This window comes from Oncorhynchus keta, chromosome 6, assembly GCF_023373465.1.
Source record: "Oncorhynchus keta strain PuntledgeMale-10-30-2019 chromosome 6, Oket_V2, whole genome shotgun sequence".
Taxonomy (NCBI): Eukaryota; Metazoa; Chordata; class Actinopteri; order Salmoniformes; family Salmonidae; genus Oncorhynchus; species Oncorhynchus keta.
Window position 1 is genome coordinate 17,245,324 of NC_068426.1, and position 24,642 is coordinate 17,269,965.

Consider the following 24,642-nt stretch of genomic DNA (forward strand, 5'->3'; position numbering starts at 1 on the left):
TCAATGTGCTATTCTAAGCAAATGTGTGTGTTTTGGGTGGAGGAAGGGTTGGGGGGCAAATTGTATTTATTTATTTTTTTATTTAACCTTCACTTAACTAGGCAAGTCAGTTAAGAACAAATTCTCAAGGAGCATATGTTTGCATGTTTATGTTTGTGTGTGTTTAGGGGAGACCTAGTGTGTCCACACTAAACAATGAAATGGTTGCCCAACAATAACAGTACATGGTTTACTAGACTGACCATTAAGAGGACTACCATCACTGTTCACCTCCCCCTCCCATCCTATCCCCTCCCCATGCCTTTCCTCCCAGCAGGTGCTCTGCCACCTGACCTTGTCCAGCATGCGTTTCCATAGACATTACCTTGTCTTCCTAAGCCCAGACATGGCGTGCTCTGATTATGTCATCCTACCAAAGCACAGGCGTCAGTCCCAGACTGAACACGGGAGATGTTTATGAGAGGGGAGAATTAATTTGTGAGCTTTTTTACTGTGTCAAATGAAGGTGTTACCACTGAGGATTATGGTGTTTTCCATTTTGTCTTCGATATGTTGTGCCAGCACGGTCATTTTTCTCTCTTTTTTCAGATGGATTTTTGTCTTTATGGGGTAAGGAAAATCACAGCCTACAGTACTGTGTACCTCACTTTAGAATACAAGACTGAGCCCCTAATCCCAGATGCTCCTCCTCTCATCACGCTCAAATGCATCCTCATGTTGGAAACGCAGGGCATAAAACAACATGTAATGTATGCTGCATGACTCATAACATTACAGGCATATCCAATATGTACGTAATATAGTCACAAATATGTGTATATTGTAAGCATTAGTACATGTTTTCTATACTCAGTTAGGTGCTTCTTTACCCTCACTAACTAATAGCCTTAAAAGTCCAGCTTTAAACAACCCTTTAGCTTATGTGGCAGTGTAGCTGGGGCCCGACTCCATCCCCTAATTACTGTATATAATCCCCCCCCTCGCCTGACCATGTGGCCCTTTTAGGAGGTCACCAGCTCTGGCCAAGCCCACAACAGAGCCGGGTGTGGGGGTAGGGTGGGGATAGGAGGACGGTGTTGGGGATAGTGAGTCTTCAACAGATTACAACAAAGGAATAATGATCATAGTTTAGCATACACAAGACAAGCATTTTAGTGATGGCACTAGAATGACATTGGTGTATATCATCGAATGACACCTTCTGTAAAACAAAGAAAAAAAAGAATGTACATTCACTATTATTATATTGCATTTGAAATGTGTTCAAAATACCATTCACACATGGCAATGCAAAACCCAATGAGTGAAATATATACTTTTCATCAACAACTTGTTTATTTAACATCATGTAGATGAAATATCTCTTTCAAATAAGTGTTACCATATATGGGTCCAACCATTTAAGCAGAAAATAGTTTGTAAGTATTGATTGTGGATCAGATAAATATTATTTTTTAGTATTCATTTTGTATTTAACTAGGCAAGTCAGTTAAGAACAAATTCTTATTTTCAATGACAAACTAGGAGCAGTGGGTTAACTGCCTTATTCAGGGGCAGAATGACAGACGTGTACCTTGTCAGCTCGAGGATTCGATCTTGCAACCTTTCGGTTACTAGTCCAACACTCTAACCACTAGGCTATCTGAGTGCTGTTATTTTTGTCAAAGACCAGACTACCCCCAGCTCATTTACTCTGGGCACTATTTCCCCTTCCTATTTTGTTAGGAAATCAGGAAATGTGGCCCAATGAAACGAGAAGCTGACTGCTTCACTATATATCTCTATTAGAAACAATGGCTGAAAGAAATTCTACTGCTGTCACATTCTCCAACCAAGACCATCATGCTAGAACATACTGCATCTATAATATTTAGCAAGTCTAGCTGCCTGGCTAGTGTGTTTTATTAACAGGAAAATGTAGAGTGGTTGTGTTGGCATTGATATAGGCCTAACATAATTACATTCCACCCTATACAGAGAAATCATGTTCCTGAATAAACATTCTCTTATAGGCCCAAACAAAGTGAGATCTGGAAATGAACTACATTTCATGGTTGTTGTTACCCATTTCATGTGAATACATGTTGACAGTGACACAAGGTTTCCACATCCTTTGTCATCTCGCACATCCTGTGTACCGTTAAATTGTCAGTACTAGCTCACAGCAATAGTCAGTACTACAGCGACATCTATTGGCAAAGTGATGTGTCGACAACCTTGTGCCATTGTGACCAGGGCCCAGACTTTGCACCAGTTATTCTCAGAAGAGACAAAAAGGGAAAAGAAGGTGTGTTTGATATATCTTACATCTTACACCTTCTCTGATCCTTAATTTACATTGTTCATTTCCTTCTCATAATAACAAGTACATAAATACATCAGGCTATTTATTATGTTATGAGTATGGAGATAGATGGTCACTATGACTTCTTTCTAAATCATATTTACCAGCTGCTTAATAAAACTCAGAGTGGTAAGACCATGACCAGAGATGCATAGGCCTACAGAATGTGGTTTCAAGAAACAACACCAGGGCTCTTTTATCAAGATTAAACATGTACATTAACTCTCTAGTCGAGGACAAATAAGATTTCTCATGCGGAGGTTAAATTGGTATTATGATGAGTCACTGAAGGTTTGTGGGAGAAGAGTGCACGACTAGGACTAGGTACATTTCCTGAAGTAAATGTGTACGCTTGCTTCAATTATCTTAAAGAAATGGTATGGTATTGTAAGTTTAAATTGTTATTTATAACATAAGAATATTGTAACAACGGTAACAACTGCTATAGAAATGATAACCCTAACCCTAGATTAATGTACCCACGCCAACTCCACCTTGTCCACATTCCGGTTCAAACCCTACCCTCAACCACAACCCTACCCTCAACCACAACCCTAGCCTCAACCACAACCCTAACCCTAGCCTCAACCACAACCCTAACCTGAGACTCAACCACAACCCTAACCCTAGCCTCAACCACAACCCCAACCCTAGCCTCAACCACAACCCCAACCCTAGCTTCTTGTCCACATCCCGGTTCAACCCTAACCCTAGCTTCTTGTCCACATCCCAGTTCAACCCTAACCCTAGCTTCTTGTCCACATCCCGGTTCAACCCTAACCCTAGCTTCTTGTCCCAGTTCACATCCCGGTTCAACCCTAACCCTAGCTTCTTGTCCACATCCCAGTTCAACCCTAACCCTAGCTTCATGTCCACATCCCGGTTCAACCCTCACCATAGCTTCATGTCCACATCCCGGTTCAACCCTAACCCTAGCCTCAACCACAACCCTAACCCTAGCTTCTTGTCCACATCCTGGTTCAACCCTAACCCTAGCAGTTCAACTCTAACCCAGCCTCAACCACAACCCTAACCCTAGCTTCTTGTCCACATCCCGGTTCAACTCTAACCCTAGCTTCAACCACAACCCTTACCTAGCCTCATGTCCACATCCTGGTTCAACTCTAACCCTATCCTCAACCACAACCCTAACCCTAGCTTCATGTCCACATCCCGGTTCAACCCTAACCCTAGCCTCATGTCCACATCCCGGTTCAACCCTAACCCTAGCTTCAACCACAACCCTTACCCGAGCTTCTTGTCTACATCCCGGTTCAACCCTAACCCTAGCTTCATGTCCACATCCCAGTTCAACCCTAACCCTAGCTTCAACCACAACCCTAACCCTAGCTTCATGTCCACATCCCGGTTCAACCCTAACCCTAGCTTCATGTCCACATCCCGGTTCAACCCTAACCCTAGCTTCATGTCCACATCCCGGTTCAACCCTAACCCTAGCTTCATGTCCACATCCCGGTTCAACCCTAACCCTAGCTTCATGTCCACATCCCGGTTCAACCCTAACACTAGCTTCATGTCCACATCCCGGTTCAACCCTAACCCTAGCTTCATGTCCACATCCCGGTTCAACCCTAACCCTAGCTTCATGTCCACATCCCGGTTCAACCCTAACCCTAGCTTCATGTCCACATCCCGGTTCAACCCTAACACTAGCTTCATGTCCACATCCCGGTTCAACCACAACACTAACAGTGTTTCTTTGTGGTCTTAAACAAATCTACTTTGAAACAAACGTATACACCTCACACACATGGCTATGGGCTTAACAAAAAGAGGACACCTGTACCATGTCAGATATAGAGTTGAAATGTATTCAAATCTGAGTTTGCATTCCGATATTACGCTTTATATACATCTCAGAACACTGAAATTTAACAAAATCGTTTGACATAGAAACACCGGATTTTCTGTATTTAAAAAAAAAAAAGTTTATTAATTATGAAACTATTAAAAAAATATGAATAACATTCCACCAATGAGGCCACTAGTCATTTGACTGCAGGAAAGGGCTTCTGATATATAGCCATTTATTCTAGAATAATAGAACTTATAAATGCTTGATGAGCTTAGTTCAACTGTCATACCCCATCAGAATCAAATCAAATGTATTTATATAGCCCTTCGTACATCAGCTGATATCTCAAAGTGCTGTACAGAAACCCAGCCGAAAACCCCAAAAAGCAAGCAATGCAGGTGTAGAAGCACGGTGGCTAGGAAAAACTCCCTAGAAAGGCCAAAAGGAAGAAACCTAGAGAGGAACCAGGCTATGTGGGGTGGCCAGTCCTCTTCTGGCTGTGCTGGGTGGAGATTATAACAGAACATGGCCAAGATGTTCAAATGTTCATAAATGACCAGCATGGTCACATAATAATTAATCACAGGCAGAACAGTTGAAACTGGTGCAGCAGCACGGCCAGGTGGACTGGGGACAGCAAGGAGTCATCATGTCAGGTAGTCCTGGGGCATGGTCCTAGGGCTCAGGTCCTCCGAGAGAGAGAAAGAGTGAATTAGAGAGAGCATACTTAAATTCACACAGGACACCGGATAGGACAGGATAAGTACTCCAGATATAACAAACTGACCCTAGCCCCCCGACACAAACTACTGCAGCATAAATACTGGAGGCTGAGACAGGAGGGGTCAGGAGACACTGTCGCCCCATCCGATGACACCCCCGGACAGGGCCAAACAGGCAGGATATAACCCCACCCACTTTGCAAAGCACAGCCCCCACACCACTAGAGGGATATCTTCATCCACCAACTTACCATCCTGAGACAAGGCTGAGTATAGCCCACAAAGATCTCCGCCACGGCACAACCCAAGGGGGGGCACCAACCCAGACAGGAAGATCACATCAGTGACTCAACCCACTCAAGTGACGCACCCCTCCTAGGGACGGTATGAAAGAGCCCTAGTAAGCCAGTGACTCAGCCCCTGTAATAGGGTTAGAGGCAGAGAATCCCAGTGGAAAGAGGGGAACCGGCCAGGCAGAGACAGCAAGGGCGGTTAGTTGCTCCAGAGCCTTTCCGTTCACCTTCACACTCCTGGGCCAGACTACATTCAATCATATGACCCACTGAAGAGATGAGTCTTCAGTAAAGACTTAAAGGTTGAGACCGAGTTTGCGTCTCTTACATGGGTAGGCAGACCATTCCATAAAAATGGAGCTCTAAAGGAGCCTCTAGCTGTTTGCTTAGAAATTCTAGGGACAATTAGGAGGCCCACGTCTTGTGACCGTAGCTTACGTATGTACGGCAGGACCAAATCAGAGAGATAGGTAGGAGCAAGCCCATGTAATGCTTTGTAGATTAGTAGTAGAACCTTGAAATCAGCCCTTGCCTTGACAGGAACCCATGATATAAGCTTGTTTTACTCCAATGTGTGTTGTTTATCCATTTTTTCGATCATTCCAATCAGCACTTCAGATGAACAAAAACAACTCTCGTCACAATGCCTCTCCCCTATTTGACCTAGATATTTTGCGTGTATGTATTGATATGTAGGCTATGTGTGCTGTTTTTAAATGTATGTAGTTCTGTCATTGAGCTGTTCTTGTCTATTAATATTCTGTATTGTGTCATGTTCTGTGTGGACCCCAGGAAGAGTAGCAGTGTCTTTTCCAACAGCTAATGGGGATCCTAATAAATTACCAAAAATACAACAGCGCCACCTAGGCCAAAGCCCGCCTAACTGAAAGTTGAACATGGTTGGTTGAGGTGAGGTGTAGGCCTATATGATTTTAGGACATGAAAAATATTTGAGCATTTTTTCGCTAAATGGGCCAGCTGCAAAGTCAAAATTGGCTATATTGTAAAAATGTATGAAAAAAATGTAAGGTTAGGGTTAGGCATTAGGTTTAGCAGTGTGGTTAAGGTTAGGGTTAAGGTTAGGTTTGACTTTGTGCCTGTGCCAGTTAGAGAAGACTCAGAAGAGCAGCCTCCAGAACAAGATGCATGAAAAAAAATGCTAACCTGCTAAAATGACATGAAAATCGAATAGGCCTATACCTAGCCTACATTATATTTGTCCCACTATTAAATCGGGGAGGGGACTGTGGATTTTTCTCAGTCCATCAGCACGTTCCTTTGTACATTAAGCTTACGCAATATCCCAGACAGCACTGGGATGATTTTGATGTAACTTGATAGTGAATGATGCGTCTTGCCATAGAGATCAGGCATTTACAAAGTTACACTGATTGGCCCTAGGCGGGAGCTGTGGTCATTGACTGAAATGTGTTCGTCATATGCAATATCTCAATTGGCCCAAGGGGTGCTGCATCATTTGTGGGGGACGACATGATACTGCAACCTCTTGCCTTATTTTTTCAATAAATTGACACAAAAACATATTTAAAAAATAAGGGTTTCTATTTTGAAGGAATTCAGATAAAAAATTCCACAAGAGGGGTCAAGAACACATCTGTGTTATCACTGCTACCTCCTCCTAATGTATCACAATTTCTGTCTTTAGATTACCCCCCTGCCTTTACCATATTTCATCTGACTGAATGGTTGAAACGGAATTGGAGAGTCATGGTGCTGTCGTTTAAGTTGATTCTATTGTTGTTAGGCTGTGTATTCATGTCCTCGGCAAACTGTACAGCTGTATGTAAATAAGACAGCACGAACTGCACATGGCCCACGAGTGCCACGGGCCAATCGCAGGCGCTCCTACATCCTTTCTGGTAGCAACAAGATTACACATTCCGAATTCCTCCTGCCCAGGCTGTGTGCTGAACAAAGGCAGTGTAGGCCGAAGTTGGTGGTGCCTCTGTATAGCCCATAGGCTGCTCTAGAGCCAGGCATTGAGGATTCTTCTAAGTACATTTTCAAGCAATTGCTGAGACTATGACGAATCATCAATGATGTACGTGATGATGATGATGATATCATTGTAGGCATAGTGGGTCACTTTATAGGCTAAAGACCTAAAAAAAAAAAAATGTAAATAATAAACAAAACATTTTTTTTTTAAACCTACATTACCTACTGAGGCTGAATTGAAATGTGAAATGTAGGACAGGCTCATAAACACCCCGAGGGCCCATGCAGCAATGCTCTTTTTGAAACAACATTTTGTAGGCTAACATTGTAGTTGTATTGGGTGGATTTAACATATTGCTAGATATTACTGCACCGTTGGAGGTAAAAACATAAGCATTTCTCTGCACCTGCGATAACATCTAAAATTAGATTTTGAGGTTAATGACATTAGTTTGAACGTGTTGACCAGTGTATATTGCGGGTGGCACATTTTTTAAAACAAGTTTTCCCTTATAGGCCTCAGTGGAGATAGGTATTCCGTTAGTTTAAAAGCGCCACATTTGTGATTCCGTTTAATTATCCCACCGCTGAACAACCAGGGACCGCCAGTAATTGACTAAGTCAGGCAGGTCACGTCAAAGAATAGGACCGAATTCAAATCTCCAGCTTTATGCAAATAGGGTGTCACAGAGGTCAGGGCAGGCGCGTGGCTTGTGCCTCCAAAGGCACACGCTTCAAACTTCCAATTCCAACAAAGGCAGAAAGTAAAATAATGGGGGAAGTCCCCCCTTCAACCCCGAACACATAGGCCTATTCAAATACATGCCCTACGCCTCTCCCTAGTGCTATCCTCCTCGCGCACAAACTTTTTTGTCTACTATCCCCAAAGGATGAAAAGAAAATCCAATAACAATCAAAGCTCCCGAGATAACAGACCGGTTGGGAGACACCATACAAAGGCTGGTGTGTGTGTGTGTGTGTGTGTGTGTGTGTGTGTGTGTGTGTGTGTGTGTGTGTGTGTGTGTGTGTGTGTGTGTGTGTGTGTGTGTGTGTGTGTGTGTGTGTGTGTGTGTGTGTGTGTGTGTGTGTGTGTGTGTGTGTGTGTGTGTGCGTGCGTGCGTCCTGAGCATATTCCAAACTAGATTGCTGCTGAGGACAGTGTCGGTTTCTCCTATTGTGGGACATGCTTATTCTTCATAACAACATTATCTGATGCCTATTTTAAATCAATGTTGACATGTTAAAAGGAAAGGCATAAGGAAACGGGCTGAAGGTAATGATTTTGTCTGGGTTGATACCCCTAATATATAATTTCTCGATCAAAACAGGAATTGGGAATGTTGTCTATTATTTGTATTTTATTTCAAGGCACAATAACACATTATCCACAGGCCTATTTCATACAGGAACTTATAGAATTGCAACAATATGCCATAGGCCTACACGCCAATTTGATGTTAAGCACAAAAGAGGCTAAAAACATGAATCAATGCAACTGACTGCTTAGATTTATTAACATTATCAATATATATATATATTTAACTAGGCAAGTCAGTTAAGAACAAATTGTTATTTACAATGATGGCCTACCCTGGCCAAACCCTAACCCGGACGACACCGCCCTATGGGTCCTTACACTGTAAAACGAAATGCTTAGGATCTGAACACATAACTTAAGACTTTTCTGTAACACTTTTTAAATGTGTCAAGGATTTAGAATTTCAATGAAAACGTGTAAACACCGGAACATGCTTATTCCCTGTAACACATTTTAAACACGCATTTTTTTCAGAAAAAGGGGAATAGATTTTAAACACTAAACAATGGGGGTGTTGTTTTAACACTGAAGGGTGTGAAGAGGGAATTGCGTATTTCCCAGCATGCCTTTCAGGTGAATGTGAGAGATACCCACCCATGACTGTGTTTGTTAGTGACCGAGAGATGGTTGTTGCATTATTGCTAGCACTTTCACCAAAGTGATTGCCAAAGTGAATGTGTTTCAATTACAAGTAAATATTAGCATACAGCTGTTAGTTATTGTCTAGTCATTCTCAACATTGTGGTCTGAAAATCCTGGCTCATAGACCTGCAAGTTTCTAAAGTGATTAGTTAGTCCTATCAGAATACAGCCAGAGGGAGGATATCCAAGAATTTGAATATTATATCACTCACAACCTGCACACAGAATGACTGCTATGGTGAAGGACTTAATAAACAAGACTACCTATCAATTAATCAATGTGCAAGAAGAAACATAGATATTAAAACAAACTATTCTAAGAATCAACCTGCAACAAAACATGCTGGGAAATATTAGAATGCAGCCCCTCCCATTTATTTTTGAGTGGGCGGGTTCAATTATATTGAGACTGCGGGGCACTGGTCTGTGGCCCGCAGGGTTGGGGAGTAACGGATTGCATGTCATCTGTTACATGCAAGGGATTACAAAAAACTGTAACGATAATCCATTAAATTACTAGCAAAAATATTGTAATCAGATTACAGATACTTTTGAAAAACTAGATGATTACTTCAAGGATTACTTTTAAATTCAGAAAGGATGTTTGCGAAAATAAATCTGACACTTCTCTGTTTTCTCAGTGACATTCAAATCAGCATTGAAAAAAGTTGCAAGTTTAAATTTGTTCCACCTGAGCGAGTTTGACCACAAGTCAGAGACCACTATGAAGGTAGGCCTTGAAATACATCCACAGGTACACCTCCAATTGACTCAAATTATGTAAATTAGCCTATCAGAAGCTTCTAAAGCCTTGACATAATTTTCTGGAATGTTCCAAGCTGTTTAAAGGCACAGTCAACTTAGTGTATGTAAACTTCTGACCCACTGGAATTGTGATACAGTGAATTATAAGCGAAATAATCTGTCTGTAAACAACTGTTGGAAAAAGTATTTGTGTCATGCACAAAGTAGATGTCCTAACCGACTTGCCAAAACTATAGTTTGTTAACAAGAAATTTGTGGAGTGGTTGAAAAACTAGTTTTAATGACTCCAACCTAAGTGTATGTAAACTTCTGACTTCAACTGCATATAAATTATCAACTCAGCAAAAAAAAAGAAACATCCTCTCACTGTCAACTGCGTTTATTTTCAGCAAACTTAACATGTGTAAATATTTGTATGAACATAACAAGATTCAACAACTGAGACATAAACTGAACAAGTTCCACAGACATGTGACTAACAGAAATGGAATAATGTGTCCCTGAACAAAGGGGGGGTCAAAATCAAAAGTAACAGTCAGTATCTGGTGTGGCCACCAGCTGCATTAGGTACTGTGGTGCATCACCTCCTCATGGACTGCACCAGATTTGCCAGTTCTTGCTGTGCGATGTTACCCCACTCTTCCAACAAGGCACCTGCAATTTCCCTGACATTTCTGGGGGGAATGGCCCTAGCCCTCATCCAACAGGTCCCAAATGTGCTCAATGTGATTGAGATCCGGACTCTTCGCTGGCCATGGAAGAACACTGACATTCCTGTCTTGCAGGAAATCACGCACAGAACGAGCAATATGGCTGGTGGCATTGTCATGCTGGAGGGTCATGTCAGGATGAGCCTGCAGGAAGGGTACCACATGAGGGAGGAGGATGTCTTCCCTGTAACGCACAGCGTTGAGATTGCCTGCAATGACAACAAGCTCAGTCCGTTGACGCTGTGACACACCGCCCCAGACCATGATGGACCCTCCACCTCCAAATCAATCCCGCTCCAAAGTACAGGCCTCGGTGTAACGCTCATTCCTTCGAAGATAAACGCAAATCTGACCATCACCCCAGGTGAGACAAAACCGCGACTTATCAGTGAAGAGCACTTTTTGTCAGTCCTGTCTGGTCCAGCGACGGTGGGTTTGTGCCCATAGGCGACGTTGTTGCCGGTGATGTCTGGTGAAGACCTGCCTTACAACAGGCCTAAAAGCCCTCAGTCCAGCCTCTCTCAGCCTATTGCGGACAGTCTGAGCACTGATGGAGGGATTGTGCGTTCAGGGCGGGGTGGCAGGGTAGCCTAGTGTTTAGAGCGTTGGACTAGCAGCCGAAAGGTTGCAAGTTCAAATCCCCGAGCTGACAAGGTACAAATCTGTCGTTCTGCCCCTGAACAGGCAGTTAACCCACTGTTCCTATGCCGTCATTGAAAATAAGAATTTGTTCTTAACTGACTTGCCTAGTTAAATGAAGGTAAACAACGTTGATGTTACATGAACTCTGTTAAGCTTTTATTTGGGCTGCAATATCTGAGGCTGGTAACTTATCCTCTGCAGCAGAGGTAACTCTGGGTTTTCCTTACCTGTGCCGGTCCTCATACGAGTTAGTTTCATCATAGTTCTTGATAGTTTTTGTGACTGCGATTTCCCGGATTGACTGACCTTCATGTCTTAAAGTAATGATGGACTGTCGTTTCTCTTTGCTTATTTGAGCTGTTCTTGCCATAATATGGACTTGGTCTTTTAGCAAATAGTGCTATTTTCTGTATACCACCCCCTACCTTCTCACAACATAACTGATTGGCTCAAACACATTAAGAAGGAAAGAAATTCCCTAAATTAACTTTTAACAAGGCACACCTGTTAATTGAAAAGCATTCCAGGTGACTGCCTCAATAAGCTGGTTGAGAGAATGCCAAGCTTGTGCAAAGCTGTCATCAAGGCAAAGGTTGGCTACTTTGAAGAATTTAAAATCTAAAATATATTTTGATTTATTTAACACTTTTTTGGTTACTACATGATACCATATGTGTTATTTTATAGTTTTTATGATTGCACTAATATTCTACAATGTAGAAAATTGTAATAATAAAGAAAAACCCTGGAATGAGAAGGTGTGTCCAAACCTTTGACTGGTATTGTATATCCATTGATTCATAAAGAATATTGTCATAGTCATAGTTCAAATGTCACACTCCATGAGAACCCAAAATGTAAGTTTATCTTTGTAAATGTAAACAAACACTGTATAGCCTCATAACATGGTTAAAACAATCATTTTGATACAATGGATGGTCAGTACTTGCATCCATAGCTCTGTCTATTAATCTGACAGTGGTTGCATTTCTCCAGTCCTATCCCTCGATTTTTTACCAAAACAGAGGTGTGATGACCGTTTTGTTATTGTTTCATCTCTGGATTTACCCTTCAAACCACTGCATATTATCAAGATAACAAAGTGTCACCAACAAAAATTGGCCTATAGCAAATGCACCATATTGCATTCATTTTTCACATGTAAAAAGCACATTTCAGCGGTGGTCAAAGCATGCCATTCCATGAGTGCAATATTTATTTTTCAACTCGAATCAATGAGCCCAGTCAGTCCTCCATGACATCAAAATCATAAACTACAGAGTACGGCTGGCTAATAAATCCTTAGTTTTGGGGTTATGCTCGGGTAAAACAATTTGGCTAATCTATACTTTCATATTTCCAAGTCCTATTCTTGAAGATCAAGAGGTATAGCATTTATTGGAATGACTGGAATTCTGATTGACTTTGGTTTTTCATGTAAAGATATAATTTAATCATATTATAATATGTAGTAGAAAGCGATGGGTTAGAAGAAGCCTACATAACCAAACTATAAAGTAAACTGTAACATCCATATATGTCCAGCTATGTAAACGTTAACATTGATTTATCCTGCAATAGATGTCATTCAATTGGTAACATACATTTTTGTCTTCTTCTCATGCCTCTTAAGGGGAAAGTAATTTTTTTTAAATGTAACTGAATGTAATCAGATTACGTTACTGAGTTTGGGTAATCCAAAAGTTACTTTACTGATTACAATTTTGGACAGGTAACTTGTAACTGTAATTACATTTAGAAAGTAACCTTCCCAACATTGATGGCATGTGATGTGAACGGGCAAAAACGGCGAGGGATGAGCGCCCTTCTCAAATGGAACAGTAATCTGCGCCGCTCGGTTATGTTGTCAACAAGGAAGCATGGTGCACCGTCCAGAAACATACAACAAATTTTCAAACTAGTTTTCATTGGGGAGGCAGATAAAGCATTTTTATCAAGAGCAATCACTTTTGCATGTAAAAACAGAATCCTACTTTTTACTGCACATGCTTAATAACGTCACTTTTGTTTTGAGACGACTTCGGCATTTGACCACCATTTTTCCTCATGCAGTGCAACACATCCTTTGCATAGACTGGATCAGGCTGTTGATTGTGGCCTGTAGAATGTTGTCCCATTCCTATTCAATGGCTGTGCGAAGTTGCTGGATATTGACGGGAACTGGAACATGCTGTCGTACACGTTGACCCAGAGCATCCCAAACATGCTCAATGGGTGACATGTCTGGTGAGAATGCAGGTCATGGAAGAACTGGAACATTTTCAGCTTCCAGGAATTGTGTACAGATCCTTGCGACATGGGGCCAGGCATCATCATGGTTAAACATGAGGTGAAAAAGGCAGAGGAATGGCACGACAATGGGCCTCAGGATCTTTTCACTGTATCTCTGTGCATGCAGATTTCCATAAATAAAATGCAATTGTGTTCATTCAAATCAAATCAAATGAAATTTTATTTATATAGCCCTTCGTACATCAGCTGATATTTCAAAGTGCTGTACAGAAACCCAGCCTAAAACCCCAAACAGCAAGCAATGCAGGTGTAGAAGCACGGTGGCTAGGAAAAACTCCCTAGAAAGGCCAAAACCTAGGAAGAAACCTAGAGAGGAACCAGGCTATGTGGGGTGGCCAGTCCTCTTCTGGCTGTGCCGGGTGGAGATTATAACAGAATATGGCCAAGATGTTCAAATGTTCATAAATGACCAGCATGGTCGAATAATAACAAGGCAGAACAGTTGAAACTGGAGCAGCAGCACAGTCAGGTGGACTGGGGACAGCAAGGAGTCATCATGTCAGGTTGTCCTGGGGCACGGTCCTTGGGCTCAGGTCCTCCGAGAGAGAGAAAGAAAGAGAGAATTAGAGAGAGCATATGTGGGGTGGCCAGTCCTCTTCTGGCTGTGCCGGGTGGAGATTATAACAGAACATGGCCAAGATGTTCAAATGTTCATAAAAGACCAGCATGGTCAAATAATAGGCAGAACAGTTGAAACTGGAGCAGCAGCATGGCCAGGTGGACTGGGGACAGCAAGGAGCCATCATGTCAGGTAGTCCTGGGGCATGGTCCTAGGGCTCAGGTCAGTTAAAACTGGAGCAGCAGCATGGCCAGGTGGACTGGGGACATCAAGGAGCCATCATGTCAGGTAGTCCTGGGGCATGGTCCTAGGGCTCAGGTCCTCCGAGAGAGAGAAAGAAAAAGGAGAGAATTAGAGAACGCACACTTAGATTCACACAGGACACCGAATAGGACAGGAGAAGTACTCCAGATATAACAAACTGACCCTAGCCCCCCGACACAAACTACTGCAGCATAAATACTGGAGGCTGAGACAGGAGGGGTCAGGAGACACTGTGGCCCCATCCGAGGACACCCCCGGACAGGGCCAAACAGGAAGGATATAACCCCACCCACTTTGCCAAAGCACAGCCCCCACACCACTAGAGGGATATCTTCAACCACCAACTTACCATCCGTTCATTGTCCGTAAATTATGCCTGCCCACACCATAACCCCACCGCCACCATGGGGCACTCTGTTCATAACGTTGACATCAGCAAACCACTCATCCACACAACGCCATACACGTGGTCTGTGGTTGTGAGGCCGGTTGGACGTACTGCCAAATTCTCTTAAATGACATTGGAGGAGGCTTATGGTAGAGAAATGAACATTCAATTATCTGGCAACAGCTCTGGTGGACATTCCTCCAGTCAGCATGCCAATAGTACACTCCCTAAAAATTTGAGACATCTGTGGCATTATGTTGTCTGACAAACTGCACATTTTAGATTGGCCTTTTTTGTCCCCAGCACAAGGTGCACCTGTGTAATGATCATGTTATTTAATCATCTTCTTGACATACCACACCTGTCAGGTGGATGGATTATCTTGGCAAAGTAGAAATAAAGTAAAGTAGTAAACAAATGTGTGCACAACATTTTAGAGAAATAAGCCTTTTGGAAATATGTCAAATTTCTGGGATCTTTTATTTAATCTCATGAAACATGGGACCAACACTTTAAATGCCACATTTATATTTTTGTTCAGTGTAGGTAAGATGACACATTCCTAATACTGATTTGAATAAAAGGCATGGAAAGTTACATCAATTTCTCTTGACAATGCACTCTAAACAGGATGATGGGAAAGTAAACACTAGTGTTTACAATCTGAACACAGGAGATATAGGTGTTCTCCTGGTTGGAAAGTGACTGGAAAAAGCTGACTATCATGTTTAATCGTGCATACTAAACAACCTGTGTTTAAGATAAGAACATTAATTGGCAAATCTAAATGCCTTATGTTTAAGTTTTAAACACTGACATTTAGTTAATAGGTAAACCTGTCACAGGTTTCATGGCTTTACAGTTAGGCTATGGAAGATGTTTGGTCTGTGACCTTTACCATTTATTGATTTCAAACGTTTTTTTTTTGCTCTTTTACAAGACAGCCCTGATTCAGATAGCTTTGCTGCTAATAATATGTATTTTGTTATGTTGGGGGTTGGGTCTGTATATGTAATGTGTTTTTTTCCGCCAGATTGTAGACGTGTGATGAAAATGGTTAATTTCACTGACAATGACATGACAGACTGTTTCTATTGTTGAGTTGAGACGTTTGACGTTGGAGGTATTCAATGCTTGCCACAACTAGGGAGCTTTTTAAACGTTGATGATAAAACAATTGGGATCCCCTTCACATCAGGGCCTGAATTCCCAAAACGTAAAATAACTTCACAAATGGAGTTACTTTTTTGGTGATTTTTATTGTCTTGATGTTGAAATCACATTAAATTAAATTGTTCAACGGGTTGAATGCCCCTGGACGTCTATGTTTAAGGCGCATTTGAGCAGCGCATTGAGCACTGATCTGCATATATGTACTGGTGCTGTGCCTCTTCCCTCTGCCTCTTTACCCCCAAACTGGCACAAGTCTGACTCACCTCACCCCCCTTCTCCTTTTGAATCGTGTGTTTTGATGAATGGATGGACGGCTGCGGTACGTGTGTGATGAATAGTCTCAGAGGACATGGGAGAATAAAGGCTGGATAAGTGTGGTGTGGCTCTGTGTAATCTGCATAATGGCAAGGGACCGTCAAGGACGGGACAAGTGGTCTGGGGGGGACTCCGCAATGGGGGAGGCTGACATCTGTCGCTGTGCTCCTCAGAGACTCCCGGTGGATCATGTTGCCGGGCCTTTCTATTGACGGCTGGACTGCTGCCATCTGCGTCCTAACTGACGCACAATGACCGCTCGGGGCCTTTATAAAAACGGAGACAAACGACAGAGGGCCAGTGTGGACAATTACTGCAGAGCGAATAGGGCGCACTGCGATTAGACACGCCTCATTCCAATTTCTGGGCTCGACTTTAACAGCAAAATCTTATTGAGGTTGTTTACAACGCGTCGAGTGTGCTTCCTGACAGTCACCATGCCAAAGGGTTTCCTTATAAAACGTTCTAAAATGGCTGGTCCTGTTTCATACAGGATACGCAAGGAGGACTTGGCGCTGGACGCCAACTGCTCTTCGCTGGTCGAGAATGCCCCGGCTCATGCACTGCCTTGCCACAACTTTATCAGAGTTCCCAGCCGGGGTATTTTCGGTGGAATTCCAGAGTGTCACTGTGCGCCTTCACTGAGCCCGACCCGGCCTGACAGCGAGGGATATCAATACACACCCGTGGACGCCGCTCATCAAATGCTAAGCTCTCTTTCTTCTGCTCCAGCAGATACCTTCCCCGAGGCAAATTTGGGAAGTTTCACCATTGATGGTTCTCCAGTGTCGTCGTCTCTTCAGGAGATGACCACCAGACTGGACACCATGTGCGGGAATGCTAAATATGCAGCAGTGAAGCGGCCTGCCTCCTCCAACGCTAAATCTCCCCATACGAATTATAAAAAGCGCAAGTCCTCAAGCTCCCAAAACCAAGAGAAGTCCAGCCTCCGGGATCAGGTAACCACATCTCCCGTCCTCGGATTGCGCATTACAGAGGATGCAGAGGATGAGGTGAAGCAACGCTCCAACACCAGCATTCCGCTTGGAGAATTCATCTGTCAGCTTTGCAAGGAGCGGTACGCAGACCCTCTCACTTTGGCCTTCCACAAGTGCTCTCGCATCGTCCGAATCGAATATCGCTGCGACGAGTGTGACAAAGTGTTCAGTTGTCCCGCTAACCTGGCCTCCCACCGACGTTGGCACAAGCCAAAGGGTTTCCAAGTGGAGAGAGTCTCATCACAGAGAGAGGAGAGCCGACCTGACACACCAACAGCCAGAGAGGCGCTCCCACCCTCCCCGCCACCCTTAGACTCGGGCTCTGATGAAGACATGATGTTCAGCTGCCCACAGTGCTCAAAGAAATTCAGAAAACAAGCGTACCTGAGGAAACACTTGGCCGTGCACAATAGGAAGGCAGCTAGTCATCCTCAGAATCAGTCTCATTCGGCCAAAGTCTCCGACCAACAACCCAGCAGCCTGCTCGAGTCCCGCCCAGAAACACCCGAGCCCTCCTCCAAATACGCAGGGACTGAGTGCATCACAAAGGTGACAGGAGAGGTGTTTCCGTGTCGATTTTGTAGTGAAAATGTATTCTCCTCCTCTGGCCTCACCAGACACATAAACAAATATCACCCAACGGAGAGCAGACAGGTCATCGTTTTGTCTCAAACAATTTAATAACATCAGACTGTTTGTTTCGGGCATTATGACTGAATTCCATGTTTGGACAGAGTTCTTGTAAACAACTGTTGTGAAATCAGAAATATTTATCCTGAATAGTTGGCTATAGTTTTGTGTAAATTAGTTTAGTTTTCTACAAAGTTATATTTATCTATCTATCTAATCAATTATTTATTTGATATGTATTTATTTGTTTATTTAATAATGTATGTGTTTGTTTATTTATCTGCCCACATTTGTATTAATCATGTTGCTTTTGACTGTGATGATTTGCGTAATGATAAAAAGCTATTTCGCATTGCCTCTAATTACCTCTGACCAAATTAATGTCATATTTTCGTTGAAACAATATTACCATGCCAACTTCTTCCTAAAATAATAAAGGGAGTATAAATCTACTATGCAATTGTGTATTTGTGTATTTATTATTATTTGTATATATTTATATGTATTATATGTCATGGTGTTTTTACTTTTTGTTAGGTTAGATCCATTTCCTGCAACATATACTTAACATACATACCATATAATCTCCAACACCAATTCTAAAAGTATGCTATTTATTTAGAGCAAATAGACTATTAAAAAATATGGACTATTCCATGTCCCCATTTGATGTAGAATAGTCCTTATCAACAATACATTTTTCCAACTTTACGCATCGGCCTTAGGTCCAACTTCAGGGGAAGGGTGCAGTAGGACTGTTTTCCAACTCTAGTCCTCGAGTACCCCTAACAGCACACATTTTGGTTGTTGCCCCTGACAAACTCCCCTGATTCAACTCATTGAGGGCTTGATGATAAGTTGACAAGTTTAATTAGGTGTCCAGGGTCACATCAAAAATGTGTACTTTTGGGGGTACTCCGTGACTGCCGCAAGTAGGATAACGGTTATCAGTCTTAAATTCCACAGACAGGAAGTTGTTTTCGACTTCTTACGGATAAAAAAAACGGAATAACAATTTTGCCTATATTTACGAAATTATGCACGTATCGTTGTTTTCATAAAACGTAGTGAATAGCCTATTTTAAAAAATGATTCGTGTCACCTTTATTTATACAGGTAAGTCCGTTAAGAACGTTCTTATTTACAATGACGACCTACATTTCAAAATGTAACCATATTACTATTTCAACATGTGTTAGAAATCAGACAAAATATAAGTAGACTACGTCCTGTTTTTTCACCACTATTCCAAAATAAATTGAAATGGTTCAAATTGAAATGGCTTATTATAACAAGCCAAGGAAGAGTCCTTCGTTCATTTTTGACGCACGAGATCCTCTTACATCAAATGGAAACAATTGTTGTAAGCTAAACTGTTATCATCCCGCATCCTTGTGGAGAGAGAAAAAAAACGAAAAAGAATAGCACAGTAGAGAAGAAGAGAATGGATGGAATAGAATGGTCAAGGAAGTGTTGAGAATAAAGAAGTCCTTATGACGCACAGATGTATTCCAGTGGCATTCTCTACCCTTCCTCCATGCCGAAGGTTTTATTTTTCCAGAGACAATCCGGTAAATGCTTAGCGACTTGTTTGTATTGATGAATATTTGACAGATGCCTTAATTAGAAGTGTTTGTAGCCAATGACACGGGGAATTGTTGTGAAGATAAAGTAGTGATGGCATGAAGTAATGTTCCCTTGGAAAACTAAAGTTCCTCTAAGTCTAACAATACAATAAATCATTGTGCTGCCATCAGAAAGTGCTCAAAGTTCTCCACTATGACCATTTTGGTGGTCAGTAGCTTTACAGGTTGTTACAATACGAGATTACAGGTTTGATGTTACATGTTTTCATTATACTTCACTGGTACTCTTCTCTGCAGTGTGTGTGTGTTTAGCCTGGAGTGCAAGATGGAAAATCGACCATCATACAGGCAGACAGTGGCTGGAAAGGGCAAGACCCCCCCTGCCCAAACTCACAACGTTTTACTTTTACATGGAAGAATGACTTCAGAATCCAATATTTATAATCCACACTGTCATCAAATCTCTCTGTACTTCTGTGTGTTTGTATGTCTCATCATCATTCATTATCTATTATGCAGGCTCAACCAGCCACCACAAGTCATCTGTAGCCGCCAAGCAGCCACACAAGAAGCGAGTGTTCTCAACATGTGCGGCCTTAGATGGTGAAATGTTGAAGAGGCTCATCCAAAAAGGTATGTGAAGTATGGTATACTGACGACATTCGTCATAGAGGCAAACTGTTCCGGAAAAGTCACAACGGCCACTTTAATTATGAGTGTGAACAGACTCATTGTAATGGCTGCAATGGAATACATAGAAGAGTCAAACATGTTTGATGTGTTTGAAACCATTATACCCATCCCGTTCCAGTCATTACCACAAGCCCATCCTCCCCAATTAAGGTGCCACCAACCTCCTATGGTGCCACCAACCTTCTCTCTTCTCTCTCTCTCTCTCTCTCTCTCTCTCTCTCTCTCTCTCTCTCTCTCTCTCTCTCTCTCTCTCTCTCTCTCTCTCTCTCTCTCTCTCTCTCTCTCTCTCTCTCTCTCTCTTCTCTCTCTTCTCTCTCTCAGATGAGCAGCGGAGGATCAGGGAACAGCGAAACTCTAGAAAAGGTTGGCTGAGGGCATGGGGTGCTCTGCAGGACTGGATGCATCAGCTGTTCAGGATCATTGTGGCCTTCACAGAAGACCCCATGTTTGACAAGTTCATCCTGTTTGTGGTGGTGCTCAACACAGGGACCCTGGTGGCCCAGACATTTGAAAGTGTGACTGTGAGAGGAGGTGTGAGAAACAGGGAAAATACATTGACTCTTTAAAATCTACTTTTAGTAAGTTCTCTATCCTCCTGCATAAAGAGCTCATGAATGGGTTGAAGTGTGTTAATGACATCTGTTTTGTTTCCCAATGCCAGGGTGGTTCTTCTCAGCTTTGGATTCCGCTTTTCTGGCAATCTATTTAATGGAATGTGTGCTGAAATTGCTTGTCTGGGGTCGACTCTACTTCAAAAACCCATGGAATGACCTGGGTAAGTAGCTGTTTGCATTGGCTTGGGATCAGTCTCCCACTGTTTCATCTCATTTCTATTTTTCCCCTCTGTTCTCTGCCTGTCTCAGACTTTTTCATCATTACGATGAGCCTCATTGACTTCCTGCTGCCACTCATTGAGTCTACAGGGAACTTCAGTGGAGGTCAGGCATCCACAATCTTCCGCATCCTCAAGCTCTTCAAAGGGGTCCGGGCCATCCGAGCGTTCCGGGTCTTGCGTACCATCCGGTAGGATGCATGAATGTTTTTCAGCATTCATGCAGAATAACTCATTATTCAGACCGACCACCCCTCTGTTTGATTTCCTTTCATAGCACTTCAATGGATGAAGTCTGACACCCCAAGTACATAACCTATATTAATACATCAACATCTAATATCTTTCATCATGATTCAGTAACATGTCATCCTTTCCTTGACAGCTTTCTCCAAAATCTCCAGTCCATCGTGTCCACCTGTCTCCAGTCTCTACAGTCTATGGGGGCCATCATCATCCTCATGTTCACATTCCTCTTCATGTTTGCTGTCATTTTCCGAGAGATGTTCAACGAGTCTGACCCGCATCGCTTTGGCACCATGTTTCGGACAATTTTCACTCTGTTCCAGCTGCTCACGTTGGATGACTGGGCTTTCATCTACTCTACCAGCCGAGACAACGGTGAGAGAGGGAACACTACAGTGTGTGTGTCATGCATGGTCTAGAAGTTGGGCATCATCAATCATCACATGATGTAACTATTTGTGGTCAAGACTTTAACTTTCTAAAAATGACAGGTGCACCACATATTATCATCTTCCTTGTCCTGTACATTGTGGTGGAATACTTCACTTTCCTCAAGTGAGTAGGCTTGAAAATGTTGCAACAAAGACACTACAATGCATGTCTGATACTCCTACTATGTCCTTCAAGAGCCAACACCCTTTTAATTGTACATTGTCATTTTCTCTGCATAGTCTATTCATTGCTGTCCTCGTCGACAACTTCCAGATGACAATCAAGAGACGGATGGCGTCAAAGATCCAAAAGGTATTCCGACCATGACAATCAATAAGGCAAAAAAGACAGATACTGGTGTAGATGTTGCTGAACATACCAATGCATTCTTTTCTACTTTAGTTCCAGGATATATATGAGAGCGAGATGCAGTCAATGAAGAAGTTAGGTTGGTTGGTCGGTCGGTCCGACATTTTTCAAAAGGCTACCACATGTACTTGTGGGTGAGGCAAAATACAAACAATGAGCATCAGAAAGACAGGACTCAACCAGTCTCCTCTCCTCCTGTCTGTAGAGCCCCAGCCCATTGAACCACAGACCGATGAGGAGTTCTATGAAGAGGCCCTCAAATTGACCTATAGTGAAAATAAGTATGGAAAGAGGTAAGAAACTATGTCTAACACAAAACAGGAGAAAAGACAGCTGTCAATTTGGTTCACAATGTAAACAGAAAAGCCTGTTTTGCCAAGCCATTTAACAAACTAGTCTATGTGCTGTAGTCGCAATCTAACAAGAGCCCCAACATGACTGGTCCATAGGGAGATAGAGCTGATCACCAGCTACCTCAGACTGCTGGCATCCATAGATCAGAACCAGCAGACTTTCCGCTCTCAGGGCTGTGTTCTGGAGCGTCTCATTGACACCTTCTTTGAGGTGAGAGCATTTCTCTCTGTAGACATTCTCTCTGTAGACAGAAACTTCTGGAGTGGAGTACAATATAGCTCCATTTTACTTACAGTTGAAGTCAGAAGTTTACATACACTTAGGTTGGAGTCATTAAAACTCATTTTTCAACCACTCCAAAAATGTATTGTTAACAAACTATAGTTTTGGCAAGTTGGTTAGGACATGCATGACACAAGTAATTTTTCCAACAATTGTTTACAGATTATTTCGCTTATAATTCACTGTATCACAATTCCAGTGGGTCAGAAGTTTACATGCACTAAGTTGACTGTGCCTTTAAACAGCTTGGAAAATTTCAGAAAATTATGTCATGGCTTTAGAAGCTTCTGATAGGCTAATTGACATCGTTTGAGTCAATTGGAGGTGTACCTGTGGATGTATTTCAAGGCCTACCTTCAAACTCAGTGCGTTTTTGCTTGACATCATAGGACAATCAAAAGAAATCAGCCAAGACCTCAGAAAAAAAATTGTAGACCTCCCCAAGTCTGGTTCATCCTTGGGAGCAATTTCCAAACGCCTGACGGTACCACGTTCATCTGTACAAATAATAGTACACAAGTATAAACACCATGGGACCACGCAGCCGTCATACCGCTCAGGAAGGAGACGCGTTCTGTCTCCTAGAGATAACATACTTTAGTGCGAAAAGTGCAATCAATCCCAGAACAACAGCAAAGGACCTTGTGCTGGAGGAAACAGGTACAAAAGTATCTTTATCCACAGTGAAACGAGTCCAATATCGACATAACCTGAAAGGCCGCTCAGCAAGGAAGAAGCCACTGCCCCAAACCGCCATAAAAAAAAAGCCAGACTACGGTTTGCAACTGCACATGGGGCCAAAGATCATACTTTTTGGAGACATGTCCTCTGGTCTGATGAAACAAATATAGAACTGTTTGGCCATAATGACCATTGTTATGTTTGGAGGAAAAAGGTGGAGGCTTGCAAGCCAAAGAACACCATCCCAACCGTGAAGCACGGGGGTGGCAGCATCATGTTGTGGGGGTGCTTTGCTGGGACTGGTGCACTTCACAAAATAGATGGCATCATGAGGCAGGACAATTATGCAGATATATTGAAGTAACATCTCAAGACATCAGTGAGGAAGTTAAAGCTTGGTCGCAAATGGGTTTTCCAAATGGACAATGACCCCAAGCATACTTCGAAATTTGTGGTAAAATGGCAACAATGTCAAAGTATTGGAGTGGCCATCACAAAGCTCTGACCTCAATCCTATAGAAACTGTGTGGGCAGAATTGAAAAAGTGTGTGCGAGCAAGGAGGCCTACAAACCTGACTCAGTTACACCAATTCTGTCAGGAGGAATGGGCCAAGATTCACCCAACTTATTGTGGGAAGCTTGTGGAAGGCTACCCGAAACATTTGACCCAAGTTCAACAATTTAAAGGCAATGCTACCAAATACTAATTGAGTGTATGTAAACTTCTGACCCACTGAGAATGTGATGAAGAAATAAAAGCTGAAATAAATCATTCTCTACTATTATTCTGACATTTCACATTCTTAAAATAAAGTGGTGATCCTAACTGAACTAAAACAGGGATTTTTTACTAGGATTAAATGTCAGGAATTGTGAAAAACTGAGTTTAAATGTAATTGGCTACAGTTGTAAACTTCCGACTTCAACTGTACATATAAATTGCCTGCTGCCTAAGGCTGCGTTGCGTATACACAGAGGCTGTGTATTCTGATCTTTTTACCAGGAAATTGGTCTCTTGACCAATCAGACCAGCTCTTTTGCAACTAATTGGGCAAAATATCAGAATTGGGCTGCCTGTAACTGCAGCCATAGATACCTGGAAATGTGTAAACAGCCAATGAATAAGGCTTCTGATTCAGCGTCTAAACTGTTGTATTGATGTCCTTTTCAGGCAACAGAGGAGGACAGTCAGGGGAATGACCACGAATAGAGAAATAAGGGTCAAACCTAGTAAAGAAACCCTTATTGCTTTATCCAGATCAGTGATGGCAACTCAGATGTTATACTTTGAGAACTCATTAAAGTCATGAAACCCA

General features: G+C 42.4%; 2 protein-coding genes and 1 long non-coding RNA gene across 3 annotated transcripts; all 3 read left to right on the top strand.

Moving 5' to 3' along the window:
- The first annotated feature begins 470 nt into the window (after nucleotides 1-470).
- Nucleotides 471-20,666, top strand: LOC127930739 (uncharacterized). Its single transcript, XR_008139151.1, has 3 exons — nucleotides 471-609; nucleotides 19,957-20,070; nucleotides 20,452-20,666. It is a non-coding gene; the product is annotated as an uncharacterized LOC127930739 (long non-coding RNA).
- On the top strand, nucleotides 15,376-18,296 carry LOC118385644 (insulinoma-associated protein 1a-like). Its single transcript, XM_035772864.2, has one exon. The coding sequence runs from the start codon at nucleotides 16,661-16,663 to the stop codon at nucleotides 17,900-17,902; it is 1,242 nt and encodes a 413-aa protein (XP_035628757.1). The 5' UTR covers nucleotides 15,376-16,660; the 3' UTR covers nucleotides 17,903-18,296.
- Nucleotides 20,667-20,797: 131 nt separating the features above from the next.
- LOC118385086 (cation channel sperm-associated protein 1-like) lies at nucleotides 20,798-24,642 on the top strand. Its single transcript, XM_035771938.2, has 9 exons — nucleotides 20,798-20,905; nucleotides 20,994-21,153; nucleotides 21,348-21,583; nucleotides 21,700-21,763; nucleotides 21,880-21,952; nucleotides 22,043-22,088; nucleotides 22,215-22,302; nucleotides 22,459-22,573; nucleotides 24,498-24,642. The coding sequence occupies exons 1-9, from the start codon at nucleotides 20,839-20,841 to the stop codon at nucleotides 24,534-24,536; spliced, it is 888 nt and encodes a 295-aa protein (XP_035627831.2). The 5' UTR covers nucleotides 20,798-20,838; the 3' UTR covers nucleotides 24,537-24,642.